Genomic DNA, 22,635 nt, shown 5'->3' with positions numbered 1-22,635 from the left:
GCATTCTCCTGAGTTTGCTGAAGACTTCGGGGAGCGACCTCGGCACTCCAAGGTATTCCGCTCCAGAGGGTCCTCTCCGTCCGAAACAATTACTGTGAAATAAGTAATATTCGACCAAATCAAGACAATGTAGAGTATGAAGCTTCATTCGCATTGCGTCTTTCAATCTGGTGAAGTAGCACTCATTTGACAGTAATTGTTTCAGAACGTTAGACGGAGAACTGAAGTAGACTCGAAGTGATAAATATCATAATAATTATCACTATAGTTATCTTGACAAACAAAATGCTACCGCTAGCAATGTCGTGCCATGTATTTGTATCAAAGACGTCTAAACGTGTCAAATGTGAAATAAAAAAGGTCATACACCAAATCTTTTACCCAATGACGTTTCTTCATGTTTATGTAGTTTTCTCATTTTTAGTCAAAATTTAAAGATAAGAGAAGAGGATAATTATCCAATATATATATATATATCTGATAATTTCGAACCGTACTTGCCCTGTAGTCGGCCACGCCGGAGCATTGTACGTGAGGCGCACTATAAGTTTCCGGAATGAATAAGAAAAAATACTTAAATGGTCAGAAATGAATTTATTGTTACTGAAAATATTCTCCGTTAGCGTTCATGCACTTTATCATACGAATGAACCAATTTTGAAAACATTTATGCCACACCTTCGTGACAATCTCTGAAACACATTTTTCACTTTTCGACAGCCTCTTCAGGTGATGAAAATCGTTGACCGCGTAACTGGTTCTTAATTTTTGGAAATAAATAAAGGTCACAAGGTGCCAGGTCGGGACTGCACGCGGGATGGGCCCATATGGGTCCGTGTTTGAATTCTGCAAACCAGCTATAAATAGTCGTCTTGCATGGTGCTTCACCGCCAAAAGCAGTTTGAAGCCGAGTGAAGCTCCGCTGAGCTGTTAAATTACACTTAGAGTCGCAGAAAATCATACTACGAAAATTTTCATGAGTTAAATCCATGTTGATGTAGACAACCAATTTCTAAAATGACGCCACAATGTAAAAACAAGTGACAGTCAGATGGAACAAACTGTATTCTACAGCCAAAGAGTTTCATTTTCAATTGATGATTTGATGTATCACTGATGAGTTACCAGGAATTTATGGCCCTTATTTCGTCTCTATTTCTGTTTATACACTCGATGGAATGTCAAGTATGCGTTCGCATCATGCGTCTTTTGATTTGGTCGAGTATTACTTATTTTACAGTAATAATTTCGGACGGAGAAGAGGGAGTAGACTCCCAGGTCTGGGAGAGTTCGCGTGCTCAAAGAGAGGCTTATGTTGTGTTATGTTTATCAGCAGTGGATGCGTGTATGCTGATGATGACATAGGAAAAAAATATCGTAAAATATTGAAACTTGTATGTCGAAGTTCACAAACCTTAGAACGATGTGTTAGAGCCTTAGTTCCCAAAGTGGTCCAGGTGGACTCCTTTGTGTCCACGGGAGACTCCACGGGGTGTTGCGTTGGCGTGACAAAAAAAATGGGGGTTCACAATTCGTAAGTGCGGGGGTCCACGAAAATTTATCTGCTTTCGATGGTGAAGAACTAAAATGTTGGCTTGACTTCACCTATCAATGCAGGCAGATAATATTTTAAGAAGCTCAGCGACTGTTACTTGTAAAAACTTGCATATTCCATACGCAGTACAACTTATCTTTACTTTTTTGACATCCACTCACAGCACAATCAATTAAATTCTCACTTTTTTTTTCGAAAACTATTACTTTGTGGTTGGAACTCAGCAATTTGCGTTGCAAATTTCCATAGTTACACCCTTCACATTTTTTGTCGTGTTTTGGGAATATGATAGAAATGTAGCTGCAGGGGGTCCACCGAAACCAGCTAAATTTTGAAAGTGGTCTATGAGAAAAAAAGTCTGGGAACCTCTATGTTAGAGAATACCCGATCCCGCAGTGAAACGTACGATAGGTGAATTATGTTTCCTATAATAACATACTGTAACTGCCATTACATTTTTAATAAGCGTGATTAAACAATGTAATAGATAATTTGACAGAGACGTAACATCGCATCTCCAGTCAGCCAGTGATAATGAATGGCCAGTGCAACCTGGCCGAAACGTCGTGATAATGGTTAGGTGTGGAAATGCCTATGAAATTTAATTGTGTTTCTTACCGTTTTGAAATGTTAGATACGTGTCATTGCTTCCATTCAACTGAATGTCGCCGCTAATTAAGTCGCGCATGCATCTCATTTTCATATGCGATTTAAATGCAGGCACGACTTGAATAAATAATTCATACATTGAGCAGCTGCCAAATTGCTTTTGAATCACGTATTGTGGCGTAACTAGATGGTAAAGACTATATTGGCCTCAACTGTTTCGCCGACCATGTTAACACGAGGGCCTGTTTTTGCGTTTGCGTCGCCGTCTGGGGTGAATATAATAAATTACCATACCCAAACCATGAAAATAATATTAAAAAATTGGAAACTTCAAAAACGATTGCTTTTATTGTTATATGATTGCAATTTATTTTAATGACAATCTTTGCAAATTGCTGTATGTTCTAATTCATTAATTTTGATTGATTTTTATTTAATGAAAATGTAGTAATAAAGTATTTTCAGTTATCTCTAATTTTATAGTACGTAGCCATGCAGCGAAAACCAATTATCTGGAATTTTTATAGAAATTTACTGAACCATAGGAAAATGCGGCATAATTGTTGCATCTGTTACAAATTAATATCAATAAATAACCATGGTATTTGTAAGAAATATTGTTGAAATTTCAACTGCATTTATGTCAAAATTATTTTTCCCAGCATAACTGCCAATTTTTTTTTGTAACAAGGCCAATAAATGAATTTAATTGGAAGAATTTCGTTTTCACATAAACTGGAATAGCCCCTGCTTATAACAGATTGCAAACTAACTTTACAAAATTTACCTTACTCGCTCATTTAGACTACACGGTCGGGAGATACGTAAACTTTGGTTATTTTTTCAATTTTCATGATTTCTCTGTAGGAAAACAATGTGCTTTACAATTTTTCAAATTTTGAGCAAGTTTAAATCTATCTTATAAACACGAATGTTAACACTATGGCATTTAAAATGAACGTGAGAAGGGAAATCTAAAACTTCATATTATAAACTTTTTGTTGTTGCAAAAGTTGCGTTACTTGAGTCGTTATTAAGTTTAAATTCTGATCATTTACTTGTGAAACAGGAGTTAATAATGCACGATGTTAATTGCTTAAAATGGAATCGCAAACTCTTCATTTTTTTTTAAATAAACCATTAAGTATTGTCAAATACATGTTATGTTCATTACATCACAAGTAGTCTATTAGTACGGGACTATGTCAGTGAATTTTTCGGGATCACGCACTGTTTGTCATTTGCATAGATCGAAATAGTGTATATTTACTAAAACTTCCTTGAAGTTTAGTTATATATATATAGAAAGAAAGAAAACTGTTTTGAGAGAAAAAACAGAGGAACAATAATAATAATAATGAAAATTCAAAATTAATCTTTTAGGCCCTGGAAGAGGCGAGAGTCTAAAATAAATAATGATGATAATAAAAAGAAAATTAAAACAATTGATACAATTATGCACTACCTAATTCACCGTCATGCGTGTCGCGGCTGGGGAAATCGGGATTTGCTCAGCTCTAGCCAAAAACGGCTTTTTCAAACCGTTTAGTGGCGCTGATTTTCAGCAAGCCCTTGTCGATTGAGCCACTGACAACAATAAAGAACTCAACAATAAATAAATAAACAGATAAAAAACCGACAAAATAGGTATGATACATACAACTACATACACATGTGAAATATTTCTAATACGTAAATAACAGTACATCAACAAAATAAACTTAAATTCTAATATTTTTTATACAAATTTGATAATATGAAACGTACAATTTTGTGTTGTGTCGTGTCCACGCGTATACTTTACCGATTGCCGTCTCTGATAATTGTTATTAAGATGTAGGTACGGGCAGAGTATGCCTATTATGAACTTCGATCATTTGCTTTAACTGTGATTGAAGAACATCTTGTACTCAAACTGCATGGAGCCAGTTTGGGACACTACCAAACTGACGACGTATTAGATTTGTATCAATCTACTACAAGACTGTCGGTTGCTAATAATAAGAGTGAATTTACAATCATCTATAAGATAGACAATAATGCTCTAAAAGTTATACTAATATCCTCGTCTCAACAATCGTGTTTCTGTTTACCATTAAGTTCATTAAACCCTCAAGTAATCGTTACCTTTTGACGTTACTATTAAACTTCAAGTTGTTTAAGACACAAAAGAAATCATATGTTCTCCTAAGGATGTCAACTGCTGCTTTTGATTCTCGGACCATCGTTCACATCGATTGCAGCCGACGCTTGCAGTTGAAGTCTCGACTGCATTCAGTCGACGTCTCGACTGTATGCAGTTGAAGTCTATCTACGTAATGGATGTGATACTAATTAATAAATGTTTTCAGACGGGGCGTCTCGACTTCAACGCGAGCCGAGTTACAGGCCACAAAGGCCCAGTGCTCGACATCAAGTGGAATCCGTTCAATGATAACATCATAGCTTCGTGTTCCGATGACTGCACGGTAATTTTTTTCGCGCCAATTTTTATACTTTTTTTTGTCGAACTCGCAATTTACTCGTGGAATAGTCCATTACGTATGTTCCGTTAGTCGATTACTTCGTTTTTGTTCATGATTGATATGAAAGTACGTAACGTAGAACGTACAACGTACATACACACTTTAAAAACTGTAATAAGTGATAATTTAAGTCCTGTCTTTTTGCCTTGCTGATGGTCCAGTTAATCGCAGTTCTATACTATTCTATTTTTAAGTTTCTGGCTTCTCTTGAATAACTTTGCCAATGTCATGAGAAATACACATTAATTTTTTTTTAATGTTTAATTATTTAACACTGCTCTTTAGTCTAGTCCGTCTTCTGGAACAATACAAATTAAACACGATATACTATCACCGTTATGGATATATTAATATAAGTAAATTGGTTTTATAATTTAAATTTGTTAGTAGTAATAAAATCAGATATTAATTTAATCTCAGTTATTTATGGATTTCAATGTGAAATGTCAAATTTTCGACTACTAAATTTGAAACACAAAAAAACGGGTTTCGAAAATTGACATTTCTCTAAACTGGCTTTCGAGTTGTTCAGTTAGGTTAGGTTATTCGTCTTTCCAAATGTATAGATAATAAACATGTAATATTATTTACACACGTTTTTTCGGTGTGGCTATCGTCATACGTGTTTTTTCGCAGTTCGGTGTGAGCTAACTGTCGGTAGCTTGTTTTCTGTTGCCTAAAAAAATTATTTTGACATTGGGCCAGCGTTGTGATTGTTACTGTGGCCTAAATAATCACATTAGACGTATAAGTGGATTGACGTGGATGATGATGAAAAAAGTCGATATCATCATCAAAATTATTATTAACATCGATATGTTTTTCTACCGCCCATCGCTAACATGGCAGTTATGATAATTTTTTTAATAGTTATATTCGTTGCTCTATTATCACCAGCAGATACACATTTTTTATCTCCTACGTAAGCGATGTTATCGTACACAATGCATCATTAGCAATGACTTCCAATCAATAAAATCGATCATTGAAGAACAATCACTGTTTGAAATACTCTATAGCGGCAACACTATTACAATCAGACCTTGCAATGCTTTTGTTTGTAGGCGACTCAATAAATCAATATACCTATTTATTAAAGGATTGTGTGAAATATGATATGTGCAAGAAGGGAGTGAATAAGGAGGTTATGGGTGATATAGACGAATGGAAGAAGACATACTGCACCAACGCCAATTATAGGATTAGGCGAAAGATGATACTTATTTATCTAAATATAGATAATGCTTTGTGATAAAGATTTATATTATTATTGAAGAGCTCAGTGGTCGAAAGACTTGCATACCGGTTTTCATGGTGTTGCCACCTCTGTGGTCCCGGGTTCGATTCCCGGCCGAGTGTAGAAAAACTAACTTTTCTATATTGTCTCGGGTGGGTGTTTGTGGTAACGTCGTTGTTTCCAATTTCCATAACACAAGTGCTTTAGCTACTAACTTTCGGATGAGAGCAACGTATGTGATGTTGTCTAATATTTATTTATATTATTATATATTTATATTATTATATTTATTTATATTATTATAATAGGGGTTAAAGTATGAAATTGCCGATTTGTACTGAAAATCTAAATTGTTTATTTTTTAAATTTTTAACAAATTTATTTCATCAAAATAGTTGCCATTATTATCTATACATTGCTGCCATCTAATGGGAAGGTTATTAATGCCTTTGCGATAGAACTCCGACGATCTAGACTGCACAAACTGTGAGAAAGCATTTTGTACTGCCTCCTGGGAAGAAAACTTCTTGTCACGTAGATAATTGTTCAAATCACGAAAAAAATGGTAGTCCGTTGGAGCAAGGTCTGGTGAATACGGAGGATAACGAATGGTTACTAACTGCAGTTCCTGAAGGGTCAAAATGGTTTCTCGTGCTGTGTGAGGTCTCGCATTGTCGTGGAGCAATAATGGTGAAGATCGATTCATGAGTCGGGGCTGTTTTACTGCTAGTTTTGTCAACATGGTTCGGAGTTCGGCACAATAGACATCTGCCGTTATTGCTTGACCAGATCGGAGAAAACTATAGTGAATAACACCATGCTGAGACCACCAAACAGTTACCATTACCTTTTTATTGGTAAAATGTGGTGGTGGTTAGGATACTGTTGTGGCATTTGACCTGGGGTCAGCCATTGCATTTTTCTTTTCCGGTTATCATAAAGAATCCACTTTTCATCACATGTTACAATTCGATCCAATATTCCTTCATTTCTGTACCGGTTCAACAAGGCAACACAAGTTTCAACACGCGTTTCTTTCTGCAGATCAGTCAAATCATGAGGCACCCATTTTTCGTATTTTTTTATTTTATTGATTTGACGCAAGTGAGTCAATATTGTGGGTAAGGTAACGTTAAACCATGCCGCTAATTCCTGGGTAGTTTGACTAGGATCGGCTTCCACTATCTCTCTTAATTCATCGTTATTCACCTGTGTGGGCGGTCTTCCTCGTGCCTCGTTCTTTAAGTCGAAATTTCCATCACGAAAGCGTTTAAACCAAAATCGCACGGTGCGTTCATTAGTAGACCCCTCTCCAAACGCAGCATTGATATTGCGGGCTGTTTCTGCCGCGTTAGTTCCGCGTCGGAACTCGTATTCAAAAATCATTCGAATTTTCGCAGTATCCATCTTTCTTGTCTAAATTGAATAACAAAAACAATTGAAAGTCGATATTCAAATGTTTCAAATTAAAAAAAAAAATCACAGAAACCATTTGAAAAAAGTTTCATTCGAAAACCTCAAACCATGAAGATTCTATGAAAATTCAAAGAACCTATTGCAATAAAACGGCAATTTCATACTTTAACCCCTAATATTTATTTATAAATGGCATCAATTTGTCTTCTATATACAATCATAAGCCACAATGTTAGGTAATTAAGTATGAATTAAGTTATAAGGTTATGTTGTTTTAAAACGGGCATAGATAATAAAGAGCAGAAAAAAACTGCTTAAGTGATGTTACAGGTTTCATCAGTAAATTTCAGAAATCTATTGCTAAAGGCAGATTGTTTTTTATTTACAAATTGATACTGATGAATCACTTATCAGTACCTACTATATTGTATTGTACTTAGTATTTTATTTCCTTTGTGTGGATGGGCAGCCTAAAGTCTATTATGAGGCTGTTTCGTGATATTTATTTCGCTTTTCTTTTCATACAACTTTATTTGTTATTTTCTTGTTTATTTCCTGCTTGGGCGTCCTTTGCGCTATGCTATGGAGTTTTCAAAAAACGAGATTAGAGTTCTCGAGGGCCAGAAACACACACAGACACACCTTGGGTATCTTCTTGACCTATCAAGCGAGTCCTTGCTCTTTTACCATTTTTATTAGAAAAAAAATGGTGATTGTCTAAAATTTTTAAATATCGTTTTTATCGTACTTTACGATATATGAAATTATATCTTCTGTCTGTTATAACTAGGTTTATTACTGTCATGTGTAATTTTTCAGCTTTGAAGCGTGAATACGTACATGTAATAATGTAAAAATTAAATGCCTCACGGTTATTTAATTTTTTTTTTAAACTGTACATTGCTCTCGCTTTTATTCAGCCGCAGCCTATTATAGTTAGAAACACAACCGTTATTGTAAAATACCTTACTAACTATTGTCTATTGTATTTCAAGTGCGTGAATTAACATAACTTACGTAACTTGTGAATATTTTTAGGTAAAATTATGGCATATTCCGGATGGCGGTCTTTCTATGCACCTGACCGACTGGCTGGTGGAACTTCATGGTCACAAGCGACGCGTGGCGTACATCGAATGGCATCCTACCGCGGAAAATGTGTTGCTGAGCGCTGGCTTTGATTATTTGGTAAGTGAAACATTACTAAGACAAATTTAGACTGTTATAGAAACAAATTCTTTATTTTAATAAATTTACATTAAAGGCACACAAAGGGAGAGTGGGACAGTCTTCCAGTAATTCCTGACTTAGTGTCAGGACTTATATTACATGATACTAAAAGTCTCCTAACCTTATAATAAGATATAAATATCCAATCAATTATTAGCAATTAAGAGGTTTAATACAGACACAAGCGCGGTGGTCAATATACACAATCATCATAAGTGTTATTCGAAAAACCTCGTTATCAGAAAACGAACGGAGTGATAGCTCCATTACACACTATCAGAAACCACGCGAATCTAATCCTGATGTTGTATCCAATCGATATGAGGCGGTTAACATCATCGCGTGCCATCAGATACTTTTGATACCGAATAATGATGCCGTTCGTTTGGGAATTGAGAAATTTCACTGTTACTGTGAAATATATCCAATTGACCTTAAGTGCTTGATTTCATTCGATATTCTTTTACATTTCACATTATTGGTACTGTTTAATAAACTTACCAATATAGTAGGTACACACATCTGATACCCTGGTTTCTTCGTAGGTTTGTAATACCCATTTGTAGAAATTCTCTAAAATCGATCACAGATGAAAGCAACTTCATGTACTTTAGGCTTTTATCAAAGGTTGCTCGTGTAGGGATACAGTTTGTTATGTAGGCAATTTAAAGGTTTAGTTGATACGCGTGACGATCGGTACCAGCCGTTCCCTCATCGCCGTCCGCATAGCTAGCGTGTAAACAAAATTGATATGATTATGTCCACGTACAAAATCACTATTTATTTATACACCATGAAAGTCATCTTCTGAACCCCCGAGAGCATGTTATTAAATATACAAAATATATGTTGTTTTTTTTTATAAATTTCCTCAACGTGTATGTACAATAATTGTTTATTTATTTTATTTTACAAGGAACAGGTACAAAAAGAAATACTCAAATCTACGCTTCTAACGGTGTAACAAAAACCATTTTTGGTTTGACCGTACACTGGCATTCACCACCTAGGCAAAGAAATGAAAAGTTACAAACGAAACAAATAAAAAACAATAACAATAAAGAAGAAAACGTACACAAAATAATATTAATAATTAACAATTATATGATTATAAGTCTTCGAAAATAACCTAAAAACTAAAAAAAAACCTATTTTTCAATGATCTATAGTTCCCTACGAGTGTTTCTTTACTTGTCTTACACAGTGTAAATACTGGTGGTGTCGTATTTAATTGTCTCAGCCAATATTGTTGTTTCTAATAGTAAAAAACATTATCTTCCAGATCTTCGTATGGGATGTGGGCAAAGGAGAGGCGGTGAAGGTAATCGACTGCCACACCGACGTCATCTACTGCATGTCGTTCAATCGCGACGGCTCACTTTTAGCTACCACCTCCAAGGACAAGAAGCTTAGAGTCATCGAGCCCAGACGGGGTATTGTGCTCTCTGTAAGTTTAGAACTTTACTGAACAAACATAACAGAAGTATTTATACTACACACGCTTCTCTCGGACGGTTGGTGGGTAGGGTTGTCACATTAAAGATTTCCCCCCGTAAAAAAAAAAAAAAAAAAAAAAAAGGTTGTCACATTATCATTTTAGTTGTACAGCCAAGAGCCCGTCAAGATTGACACTTTGTACTTTGGACCGTTCTTATCGTAAGCGGCATAGAGTTGGATTTAAATCTTAAGTATCAAGCGTGACGTGCTCTTGATCCTACAGGTTGTAAATAAAAATTATGTATGTACAACAGGAGAGCTCCTTGTGAAAGAGTTAGTTCAGAGAAGTACTGCCACCTTACCTATTTCTGTCGCCAAGCAGTAATGTGAGCATTTCTGCGTTCCGGTTTTGAAGGGTAAGGGTGCTGGTGAAATTACAGGTACATGGGACTTATCAACTTACGTCTCAGGGTGACGGGTGCAGTGGCGGTGTACCTCAGATCTTTGCGACTTAAAGCTCAGAGGGATTCTGCAACTGTTATGGAGAGGCATGTCGCTTACCACCAGGCACCCTACTTGTTCGTCCCTTCACTTGTTATTATAAAAAAAAATCCAACCATCTCTCAAACTCATCGACGCTTGATCCATCCATGTCCTTGTAAATTAGTTGACAATACTGTTTGTATTTACAGGAAGGACCTTGCCATACAGGAACGAAGGCATCGAAATGTACATTCCTAGGTAGTCAAGGAAAAGTGCTAACGACGGGTTTTTCGCGGTACAGCGACCGCCAGTACGCAGTTTGGGACCAACATGACTTGTCCAAGCCTCTCGTATGTGAAACCATCGATAGCTCTTCGGGTGTCGTGTTCCCGTATTACGACTATGATACAAATATAGTAAGTTTAAACACAAATATGTAATAAGTATAGAAAACTTAGCAAACACTCGGCAAGGCCGAATGAGAACCCACCTATTTAGTTCCATGCGAGCCAAAATTAATTCCTATGCGTCTTGGAGAATGTCTATATTAAACTGTACAAAATTGAAGGTCACGCGTATAACGGATGCTCCGTGGGTTAAGTCGTTCCCCCTTAAGATTAATAAATTTGTACAGGAATGCAGTCGAAGCAAACAGAAACAAAAATCTTAATCTGCTTTAACAATAATAATAGGAAAGGACCTGTACATTAATTAGGCAGTTAAGTAAAGATATCGATTGCGATTGAGCATGTGCGGCCTATGCATGCGAATTAATTATGTAAAAGCCCAATATGATGTCGGTTTCGGCTGTGCTGGACAGTGAAGTTAATTTTCGTTACGCGCGTACGCAGTGAACTAGGCTTGGTTCACAGAGGTTTCTTTTGAATCCTAAAATGATAGCGTTATAATTATTTTGACATACCGTCGCTTTAGAGTGACACCTCGCATACGCGTTTTCACGTAGGTCGTTTTTACTGATTTTTGTTGAAGAAAAATTATAAACTTCTTGCTCCAAGTATTAATAAAGTAATATAGTATCTGGCAGAGGTATAATTTAACTAATTAAAATGTTAACAGCAAACATTATTGCGTTTACTACATTTTACACCACATTTTTATCATCGTCCTGAAAAATGTAATAGAAATCACATACGAGGTATTATTCACTCTTAAGACGACGATAAATTGCTTGTAAATATAACGATTTTGTTTTGTTTCAATATTTTTCATTTAAAATACTTTAAATGTATTGTTACTAGAAAAAATATGTATATTACAAGGACTTAAGGTTTTTGTTATTTATTTATAGATTAAATTTATTTATGTTTAATAAGTTTAAATATGAATATAAACAAGTACAATCCATGAGGAGGAAGTTTGTTAAAAAAAGAGAATCTGACACGCAAAGCCACCGAATCGTATCGTATTACGAACCGAACCGAATATTATTAATACCTCGGTTTCTTATTCACTATAAAGTTAGCATATTCTAAATACAGCTCTGTTATATGTAAAAAATGAACTATTTTTGTTTGTGCTACTATTCTGGAAAAATAGCTAAATGTATGATTGTTTTATAGGTATATCTTGCGGGCAAGGGAGATGGGAACATACGGTACTACGAAGTCGTTGATGAGGCTCCCTATGTGCATTTCCTCAACCAGTTCTTATCGGGCAACCCACAAGTAAGTTTATTTATCTGTGAAAATAAAATAGCCGACAGAGGACTGATAATGGATAAAATTCTTGTTTATTAAGATGACGGGTGAAATATGAAACTTCAGCTACCCATGAAATGTAGAAATAAAAGATATAGCTCCTAAAAATATTTTTAATTCTTTTTTCTCCCTAAATTTAAAACCCTAATGCCAGACTAAACAAGAGCAGAACCTGTTTAATTGCTCTTGCCGGGAATTAGAACCGAGATGCTTCTAGCGTTCACACAACTGGGTTACTGAACTCTTCGTAATTTATAATGTGTTAATCTTCCAATATGGCATGGGTGCTTCACACGTTTTACGTGAATCTTTTACTTGCAGATTTCATAACAATGTTTTCATTTCGGTTACTGAGAATTACTACTTCTAAACATTCGCAAACTTAGAAATTAAAGCCATAGCCCACGAGGACGATTTGATAAATACGTACGGGACTATAAAGTTAAACAAAATTTTTTTCGGATTTTTTTATTTCTTAATTTAGAACTCCTTAATAAGGAACTGACGTTACTTTTTTAAAATTAACGCGAAAACAGAAGAGTTAGTTGAGGTCGGTATATTTTTTGAAGCTGGAGAAAACAGATTTTCGGTATGCCATTCTCATCTGCAATCAGAATATTGTCGAAATATGGTACGAACTATTGCCACACACCATTCACCAGATTTGGCCCCATTTTATTTTTTTACTGATTTTCATCAAATCAGGAAATGGGTTGATGAAGTTGGGATGTCGCTAATCAAGGTGTATAGAGTTAAAACGAGATTACGTCGAAAAATAAATCATACTTAACAAAAATATTTTTTTGTTCTCTAAGGGTCGTATTCTAGAACTCTACTCAAGTCAGGACTTGAGTATTGCAGTGAGCACTGAAAATCAAACTCAAGCCCTTGGCATTAGGGTCGTATTTCCAGTGCTTGAAATCATATTCAAGTCTGCTCAAATCCTGACTTGAGCATTGAGTGGAGTTCTGGAATACGACCCTAAGTCACGGGCTACTCAAACCGCACACTGTCTACACTGTTGTACGATAGCTATTGTGTATCACTACTATTTTTTTGTCCTACTTGCAGCGAGGGCTGGGCTTCATGCCGAAACGCGGCATGAACACGGCCATATGCGAAGTGTTCCGCTTCTACAAACTGCACACGTCGCGAGGTCTCTGCGAGCCCATCTCCATGATCGTACCGCGCAAGTCCGATTGCTTCCAGGTGAGAACAAATAAATAAAAAAGTGTAATGTAGAAGGGTAGAACTACCTCGTAGAATATTTTGTTGAAAAAGTCGTCTTACATTAAGTTGCCGCTTTGACAAATAAAGGTATTTACCACCATATTTTTTTAAAGTAATCAAGAATGAGTTAATTTACCTAAACTGAACGATTTCTTATAATATGACATACCTATTTCGTGATATGATGAATTTACAATTTATGTTAGTTCGTTAGCAAGTCGAAAAATGTAGTTACGCTAAAACATGATCAAATGCGTCTGAACGGTTTCCTTTTTTTCTGTTTGTTTCCTAATAATTCCAAAATCTAGGTTGTCTCATGTTTATTTTTTTAAATGGGTAAAGTATCTAAATACGTAAGTACCTGTACAAACACAACTACAATATTATTTTTAAGACAATAATTTTGTAGCAAACACCTAAGGTCAGGCCACACAGACGCGGTATAGCGGGAAAAGCGTTTCGGGGGCGGACCTGCGGGAAGCGAATGCGTGCCGGGGCATGCCACACAGCAATCCCGAGTGTAGTTCGTGACGGGACAGCGGCACGAAGGCGGCCGGTGTGACACCAAAAGCGTCACGCCACATTTCATTTTCAACACAAATAAAGAAAGGTCCATGTCACTATCGGATAGTGATGTAGAAGAACTTCTTTAAACTTTTGTATGGGGTGTTAAAGTTACCTTGAAAAAAAATCTGCTAAAAATTTCAAGAAAAAATTAAATACATATTTTTTTAGTGCTGAAACTAGAGTTTACTAGAGTAATTCGGGCTTTCTTTGGCATTGTGCTCATTAGCTGTGTTATCGTTACAAAAACTAGAACAGCAAAATTAGCAAATTTGTAATTGTAGTACTTAAAAATGGGGTACAGGGCGTACATTTTCAACATTTTTCATTAAAATGCTTATATTACAAAAAGAAAATGACTCCGATCTTTTAAATATTTTTTTCTGGGTAGTTACAAACTAGGCAACATTCTGTTCCCAGGTTATCGTTGAGTTTTGGGACACTCTGTATACTTACTTTGAAGGTTTTGAATCAAACTATTCATATGAACAGAAATTGTTTATTTAAAAACATTAAAAAAATTCTATAATCTTAACACAATTAACTTGAAACTATTTTTTCAGTGAGACTCACTGGGCATTTTCATTATAACAAATAATAGGTATATAAGATTTGTAGAATCAACAATAATAATTGCATTTAACTACTGTACCTACTTACTTTATTATTAACAATCTATATACGTAATTAACTTGAAACTTCTTTTTCTATCAGTCCAAATGGGCATTTTTATTTTAATAAATAATAAGTACCTATCTAAGATTTGTATAACACCAACTATTTTGTTTAAGTTATGTATCTACATAAGTGCATTATTTTGAACAATCTTAACATAGTTAACTTGAAACTTCTTTTTCTATCTGTCTCACTGAGCATTTTTATTTTGACAAATTATTTGTCATCTGATTATTTTGAATTGCAATTGAAATTAACTTGAAACTTCTTGTTGTAGCAGTCTCACTGGGCGTTTTTATTTTAACTAATAATATGTATCTATCTAAGATTTATGTAACAACAATTGTATTTAACTTATGTACCTACTTATATTATTTTGAGCAATTTTAACATAGTTAACTTAAAACTTCTATTTCTAACAAACTCGCTGGGCATTTTTATTTTAACAAATAATTAATAGGTCCCTATCGAAAGTTACATTATTATGAACAATCAACAATCTTAACACAATTAATTCAAACTTCTTTTACTATAGTCTATTTCAATAGAATTGAGAGTAAACGTAAACAAACCAGTTGTGTTAAAATTCTGAAGAAATCACTCACTATATGGAATAAGTAACACTTTTATGTGTATTTTGTAGGTTTCCACTTGATATCTCACCACTTTTTCCAACAATATTCGTTTGTTATGCATTATAAAATCATAATTGAAAAATCTTCGCCGAAAACTGAGATTGATGTGACAATCCAGAGTCTAGAATGTTTATGGTTGCATAGGGATGTACGGAAAAAAGTTCAATTGAGTGAATCATAGTTTGAGTAAGTGATTGCCTCAAGAGTCACCAGAAACTTACGTCTTGAAGTCATTTGACCAACTCTTATTTCTATACCGCTTACAAACGATTTAGCGACTTGTTAACTATCAAGTATTTTCATAATTTTCTGTATTTAACTGATAGCTTCTAACTTTTAAACAATAAATGTCAATAATCGTAATTAAAGAAACGTTTTTTTATGTATCACCTTCAATCAATTTACAACGGTCAAATGCGCGGAATTCACTTGATGTTAGTCCAACAGATTCAATTAATCGATCTGATTCATTCAATAATTGATTAGTAAATTATTCTACAGTTGCCCATCACTAAACCGACTATGGTCGGGTCAATGCACTCAATGTTTACCTTTACTCTCAATTCATTTGAAACAGGGTATATCAGTCTAATGCTGGCTTCCTACGGCCCATGATTTTTTATTTTAACAAATAACAGGCATCTAAGATTTGTAGAATCAACAACAATTCTATTTAATTTTATGTACCTACTTAAATTATTATGAACAATGCATAATTGCAATTATATTTAACTTATATACCTACTTATACACTCGGGAGCAATGAATCCGAGTCACTAACATAAAAATCAACATCTCAGAACTAACAATGCAAACTTATTCAAACAAAAAGTGTTTTGTAGACCATTCAATACTCTAATAAAAATTATAAAACTCCTTGGTTGCTACTTATTAAACTAAACTGTTTATTTATTTAACTTTTTATTTATTAAATTAGCATTCATCATTTCTTATTACATTTTTTATGTTATCACAGCATTAATTCAGTACCATACCTTTTGGAATTACCCTGTGTAGTTTAGTCATCAACTATATTACAGGTACCATAATGGGAAACACAAGTCTTCAGGAATTAGTTGCAATGAAACTGGGATACTTTCTTGATCGTTATTACTTGTTGTGCTAATTACGGTAAATTAAGGAGATTGTACCGGTGCTTCTGAAATTTGATTTTCTTCTAGGTCGTTCAGTTCAGCTTCTGTAAAAATGTGTGCAAGTTTCAATTTGATTTCGGCTTGAATTGTGGGTTTCAGTTTTTTAAATGTTTCTGCATAACTAATGAACAGATAATCTACGGCGTCATGTTTTTTTCTTAGAGAAGAGAAGAGGTATCTCACAGTTGATTGTTATTGATGGAGGGAGACGTTTTCCACAACGTATTCGGCCAGCTAACACAGAAATGGCAAGTCTATAGACGTTTCATGCAATATGATATTGAAACGACAATAGAAGTTGTCAAAGTCACGTGTTGTTTACACAATTTCATTAAAGTAAGAACGGTAACAATGCGGTTCAACAGAGCGATTCTCAACCAGTTGAGGCCAATGAACTACTTCCAATTCGTACAAATCAAAGATCGTCTGATTATGCAATTGAAATCAGAGAAAAATTTGGCAATTATTTTAATAATAATTAAAAACATAAAAAATATACTCACGATCTTGATTTAGCTCCTCGTAATTGTTTCCCAAATAATTTCTATGTTTTTATAATTTCTATCACTTGTATTAAATAAACTGGGGTATGATTGCACCAATGATATAAGTTTTTCCGTCGAATTCATCTTGAAACTTGATTAAAATCAATTAAAACACATTCCCTAGTTGTAAAAAAATACAACGTCCAAGCCCGCTGAAGCCCCGCTCCCGGATCGCGCCCCGCCACTGACGCGCTGTGTGAACGGTTGCATAGAACTCAATGTATTACAACACCCGCGACCGCACCCGCCCCGCGGACGCCGCGGCCGCGGCCCGCGCCCGCTCTGCCTGTTTGTCATGGCGTGCGGCCCCGCACTTTAGCATTAATAGGAAATAATAATTTGTCGCCAATTAACTTAAATTTCAATAGATAATACGCATTAATAATAATTATTTCTGAGAAGTACAGGGATTTATATAAAGGAATGTCCACATTATTCTTTACTTTAGCTATATTAACTCATTCAATTCCGATAACTAATCAATCACCAGGGAACCAATGCAACGTTTATTAGATAGGGTTAACTTGACTTTGCTTTGTGGCCTATCGGTCAACAGAGTAGAAAGTAATTTCTTTTGCCGAGTCGACTATGGACTGTATGACCATTTCGAAATATCAGGAAATTAAAAAGAAATCTTAACTTTGCTAAGATACATAGGGCGCACTATAAGTTTCCGGAAGTGGTCACTTACATAAACAATATTTAAAAAGTAATTAGAACATTTGAAAATGGAACTCTTTGGCTGTAGAATATAGTTTGTTTCATCTGACCGTCACTTGTTTTTACATTGTAGCGTCATTTTAGAAATTGATTATCTACATCATCATGGATTTTACTCGTGAAAATTTTCGTAGTATGATTTTCAACGACTTTAAGTGTAATTTAACAGCTCTGCGGAGCTTTGCTCGGCTTCAAACTGCTTTTGGCGATGAAGCACCATGCAAGACGACTATTTATAGCTGGTTTGCAGAATTCAAACGCGGTCGTGTGAATCTCCGTGACGAATTTCGTGATGGTCGCCCGTTCAATGCTGTGAACAACAAAAATATCGATGCTGTGCGCCGTATGATCAAAATAGACAGGCATGTGCCATACCATTAGATTCGGGCATCTTTAGGCATAGGCATGAGTCAAATACAATCAATACTACACAAACATTTGGGTGTGAAAAAGCTGTGCTCTCGATGGATCCCACACAATTTGACTGAGGCTCAAAAACCGGATCGCGTCTCTTGGTGCAATGCCATGCTTACCAGATTCAACGCAGGGGCGTCAAATTTGGTGTGGGACATAGTAACAAGTGACGAAACTTGGATTTATAGTTACATCCCAAAACAAAGCCGCAATCGAGCGTATTGGTCTTTCGGGATGAGCCGAAACCAACCAAAGTGGCGCGCGTGCAAAGTGCCTCTAAGCGGATGATTGCTTCTTTTTTTTTAACAAAACTGGACACATGGCTATTGTTCCTTTGGAGAATCGTACAGTGAATGCCGTGCATAAACCCTGTCTCATCTTGCACCACGATAATGCCAGTTCTCACATGGCCAGCAGACAAATGAATATTTGAAGGTGAACAACGTTGACCTTATGAGCCATCCCACGTACAATCCTGACCTGGCACCTTATGACTTTTATTTATTTCCAAAAATTAAGAAAAAGTTAAATGGTCAACGATTTTCGGAGGAGCGGCATAAATGTTTTCAAAATTGGTTCATTCGTGTGAAAAAGTGCATTAACGCTAACGGAGGATTTTTGAGAAACAATAAATTCATTTCTGACCATTTGTAGTTATTTTCTCTTATTAATTCCGGAAACTTATAGTGCGTCTCATGTACCTGTAATTAGTGACAATTATTTAGGCGCTGCGCAAACGTGTGTCTTGTGCAAACAACCGGCAACTAGAAGCGAATTTTTCTATTTTCATACAAATTGTGGTTGTTTTGTGGAACGCTTTACCTTTGTTTATTCAACAAGCGAAATCATTGAATATATTAAAAAATATGGTAAAAGAACACTACCTAACTTTAGTGTGACTTGGACTGCTTAGGTATTTTTATGTTTTGAAATTATGTTTTAGAAATTTTATATTTATAGGTATAAGAATATATAGTAGTTTACGATATTCATGACATGTATTGGTTTTATTATTTATTTATAAATATATGTATATTTGCCTTTATTTATCAATTTTTATCTATTGATTAGTAATTCTTCATACACCGCCGTCTTTTTCCTGTGAATTATATAATTACTTCCATCCAAAGGTTGTCTGGCAGAAATCGCTTAAAGCGATAAGACCGCCCATTGTACCACCGCTTATTTTTAATTTAATTGTATTGTATTTGTTTTCTTTTTTGGTGTATAGCAACCGGCGACAGTGTTGATTACATATGTATTGTATGAAAAAAAATATTTGCTTCTACTTGCCGGTTGCTTGTATCCAACACAAGACATGTTTGCGCGGCGCATTAGTGAACAACCGTAAGAATTATTTTTATGTTTTTTTATGTAGCCCATTATATGTACTCGTCTTCATGTTTCAGGAGGATCTGTACCCAGACACTGCAGCCCCGATTCCGGCGTTGTCTGCCAAAGACTGGCTAAGCGGGATGAATGTTCCACCACTACTGATAAGTATGAAGACAGGTCAGTCTTGCGTGTATTATTTATTACACTTTAGATTTGAAAGCGTTGCTTTTGTACAATGGACTGACAAAAACAAACTATATTACGTATCTGAGGAAAATTAATTAATGCAGGGAAACAAGATCGGACAAAATGTCCATATAGTTTATGTAATGAGAAATTGCCACATCTACAAAAGGCGCCAAAAATAAGTGTAGTTAAATTTAGAATGTGATACATGAATACTTTATGTAATAGATATTTGCTATAATATTTTACTTTAATTTAAAATGAAATGTTCTTGTACTTCATTCATTCATATTTATATATTTTCACTATACCCGGCCAAATTGGCATACAAACACTGCAGACATTCACTAATTCAAAGACTACACTACTAAATAATAATAATGAAAAAAAAAAGAACAAAAAAGAACCTAAGTATTTTTATTACTGTACTGTAAATATCACGTGGTTTTTTTTATAATACCAGATGAGATGAATAAGTCGTGCGGTTGATGGTCAGCGACATGCCTTTCTATAACAGTTACAGGGCTAATTACAGCTTTTAACCGCAAATATCTTAGGGGTACTGCCACTGTGCCCGTCACTCTGAGATACTAGTTGACAGTTTCATGTGCCTGTGCCAGTTGACAGTGCATGTGTGTGTAATTTTACCTGCACCATAACCCATCCAAACTGGAACACAGGAATGCCCACATTATTACTTGGCGGCAGTACTTCCCTGGACGAACTATTCCACGAGAAGCCCTACTGCTACTTAATTTCTCCTAATAATGTTATAAAAGGGCCTTCAAATTAGACGCTTGTAGAAGCTAGAGATGCACATTATGATTCGATTTTTATGAAGATCAATTCAAGTTTATACATACTAGCGATTTTTTGTATCGATTCATTGCAACGCGATTTTTAATCGATTCAACATTAAATACAGAATAGATTGTAGCGACCGCTGCCCTGCACTGTTTTCGATCTTAAATTTTTTGTCCGTTTTCCCTTAATCCAAGAAAACATCTATCTAGATACAATTCAAATTTATTTATTTGTTTGTGATATACAGGTTACAAAAGGTGTTAGAAAAATTTCGAATAGAATAATCTGTGATCCGCCTTGCAGCATACAAAGTTTCACATTTTTTTATATACAATACAATAATTAATAATACATGCAATAATTTGTATACGGTATTCATGCCGTCCAATAAAGTAACATCAGTCACAATACTAATACAAACAAAATGTCAGAAATGAAAAAGAACATAAATAATATATAATGTCAATTTTAAATGAAGTCTTCAATGTTGTAGAATGTCATTGCATTGAAGTAATTAAATGACATTGTCGTAAACTCTGTAGCATTATTGCAATTCCTTATTTTAATTGGAAGTTTGTAATAGACCTTCGAACCACGAGACCATTACAACTACGCTTTCTCTAAGTAGTGCAGTTTTGCACGATCTGGTTTGTAGTTGATCAGAACGGCGTGCACTTGTGACATGTTGAAATAATTTAGGATGACGGTGTACAATAACAATTAATCAACATTACAGGAGTGACAATATCGACGCACAAACCCCGCACAACGAACAAAGACACTCCGGCGATGCAGCCGCAGGATCCCAACAACAGGAAGAAGTTCGCCTTCCTGTCACGAGAGACCACGCCCGACTATCGCCCGTTGAACACTTGGCAGCCGCCGGAGAACCATACTAATAATGATCATGATATTGTAAGAGTTTTTTTTTGTAACTAACTTAGCAAACTCAAGTGTTACAATCTTTGGGTTTATACTTCTCAAAACTCGACTGAATTAGAAAGTAAGAAAGGAGACGCTCAACGTCGTAGTACCCGACATAACCGGGACCATATTAATTATATAGATATTGTAAGGTTCACGATTGTTACACATAGACACAACAATAAAAGTATTTTGTTGGATCTATAGAAATAAATCGCGTGTATTTGTTTTTCACACTAAACAACTTTTGGGACCACAGATGCGCAAGCGCCCGGGTTCGCTATCGGCTAATCTAGTTAAAACCCATTAACGCCCGAAGTCGAAGGCTAAAACTTTACAACCACAGATAATGTAATAATATAATTAAAACAAATGAAATACCCAAGTTCATTCAAAAAAATGTCGTACTCGTAATTCCGCTTATTCAGACGCTTATTTTGATTCTTAGCGCTGATCAATAGATGGTGCTAAGGAAACCCCCTATGCGATTGTAATAATATTCGAAGAAGCCAACACATGTCAGTACTTACATTTTTGTCAAGGTTATTGATCTTGTTTAGACGTTGATTATATTATATGAGTAACATTTAATAAAAACGCAAAGTATCTGTGTGTAATATCAATATTTTAATGTAAAAGTCAGAGCTAAAACGTTACTTAGTTTCGAAAATCAATTCAAAGAAATGTCATCTAGAATTTATTGCAAACTTTAGTAGTTTGCAATAAATTGTAGACGGCATTTCTTATATTTCGTTTTGAATGTATTTGTTTTTGCGCAGGTATCAGAGAAATCGCAGAAAACGAATGCCAACCAGAACACCAAGTTCCACCAGCTGCAACGTATGTTCGGCAAGCAGACTAGCGACGTCGAACCCGTGCCGCTGTACAAGCAGATCAACCAGGGTGACGTCTTTAGCACGGAACATGAGGTAGAATTAAGTTTTTTTTTATTTTACCTTGGATATTGTTAGTGTACTAATTAATGTTTTACAAGATAGGATCAATAAGGCCTTCCTATTTTATTTGGGTGCATGTTGAAATGATCTGAACTCCACCTGGTCTAGAGTTATTCCGAATATCAGCATCCGTATGCGCATTAATTGATGCTGATATCCATTGCGGATGTTCGAGTCGTGACATGACCTAAAAGGCACGCTGGAATAATTCACAAACCTTCCAGAAACATACTGTAAGCCGAAAAAGTAGCTCAGATTGATTCTTTGACTTAAAAAAGTGGAT

At 35.3% G+C, this 22,635-nt stretch overlaps 1 protein-coding gene across 2 annotated transcripts in view; it reads left to right on the top strand.

Moving 5' to 3' along the window:
- Positions 1-22,635, top strand: part of LOC113231669 (coronin-2B-like) — a 41,864-nt gene that overhangs the window by 16,064 nt on the left and 3,165 nt on the right. For both annotated transcript variants that reach the window (XM_026466120.1, XM_026466119.1), the window contains 9 exons: positions 4,516-4,632; positions 8,381-8,530; positions 9,855-10,019; positions 10,702-10,908; positions 12,073-12,177; positions 13,282-13,419; positions 19,557-19,659; positions 21,209-21,387; positions 22,176-22,325. In XM_026466120.1, coding sequence (XP_026321905.1) covers positions 4,516-4,632; positions 8,381-8,530; positions 9,855-10,019; positions 10,702-10,908; positions 12,073-12,177; positions 13,282-13,419; positions 19,557-19,659; positions 21,209-21,387; positions 22,176-22,325 — 1,314 coding nt within the window. The remainder of the gene's footprint in view (positions 1-4,515; positions 4,633-8,380; positions 8,531-9,854; positions 10,020-10,701; positions 10,909-12,072; positions 12,178-13,281; positions 13,420-19,556; positions 19,660-21,208; positions 21,388-22,175; positions 22,326-22,635) is intronic.

Source organism: Hyposmocoma kahamanoa, unplaced genomic scaffold (assembly GCF_003589595.1).
Source record: "Hyposmocoma kahamanoa isolate Upper Pololo Valley unplaced genomic scaffold, ASM358959v1 66, whole genome shotgun sequence".
Classification (NCBI taxonomy): Eukaryota; Metazoa; Arthropoda; class Insecta; order Lepidoptera; family Cosmopterigidae; genus Hyposmocoma; species Hyposmocoma kahamanoa.
Note: the sequence above shows the minus strand (reverse complement) of the source record. Positions and strands in the feature narration are given on the sequence as shown.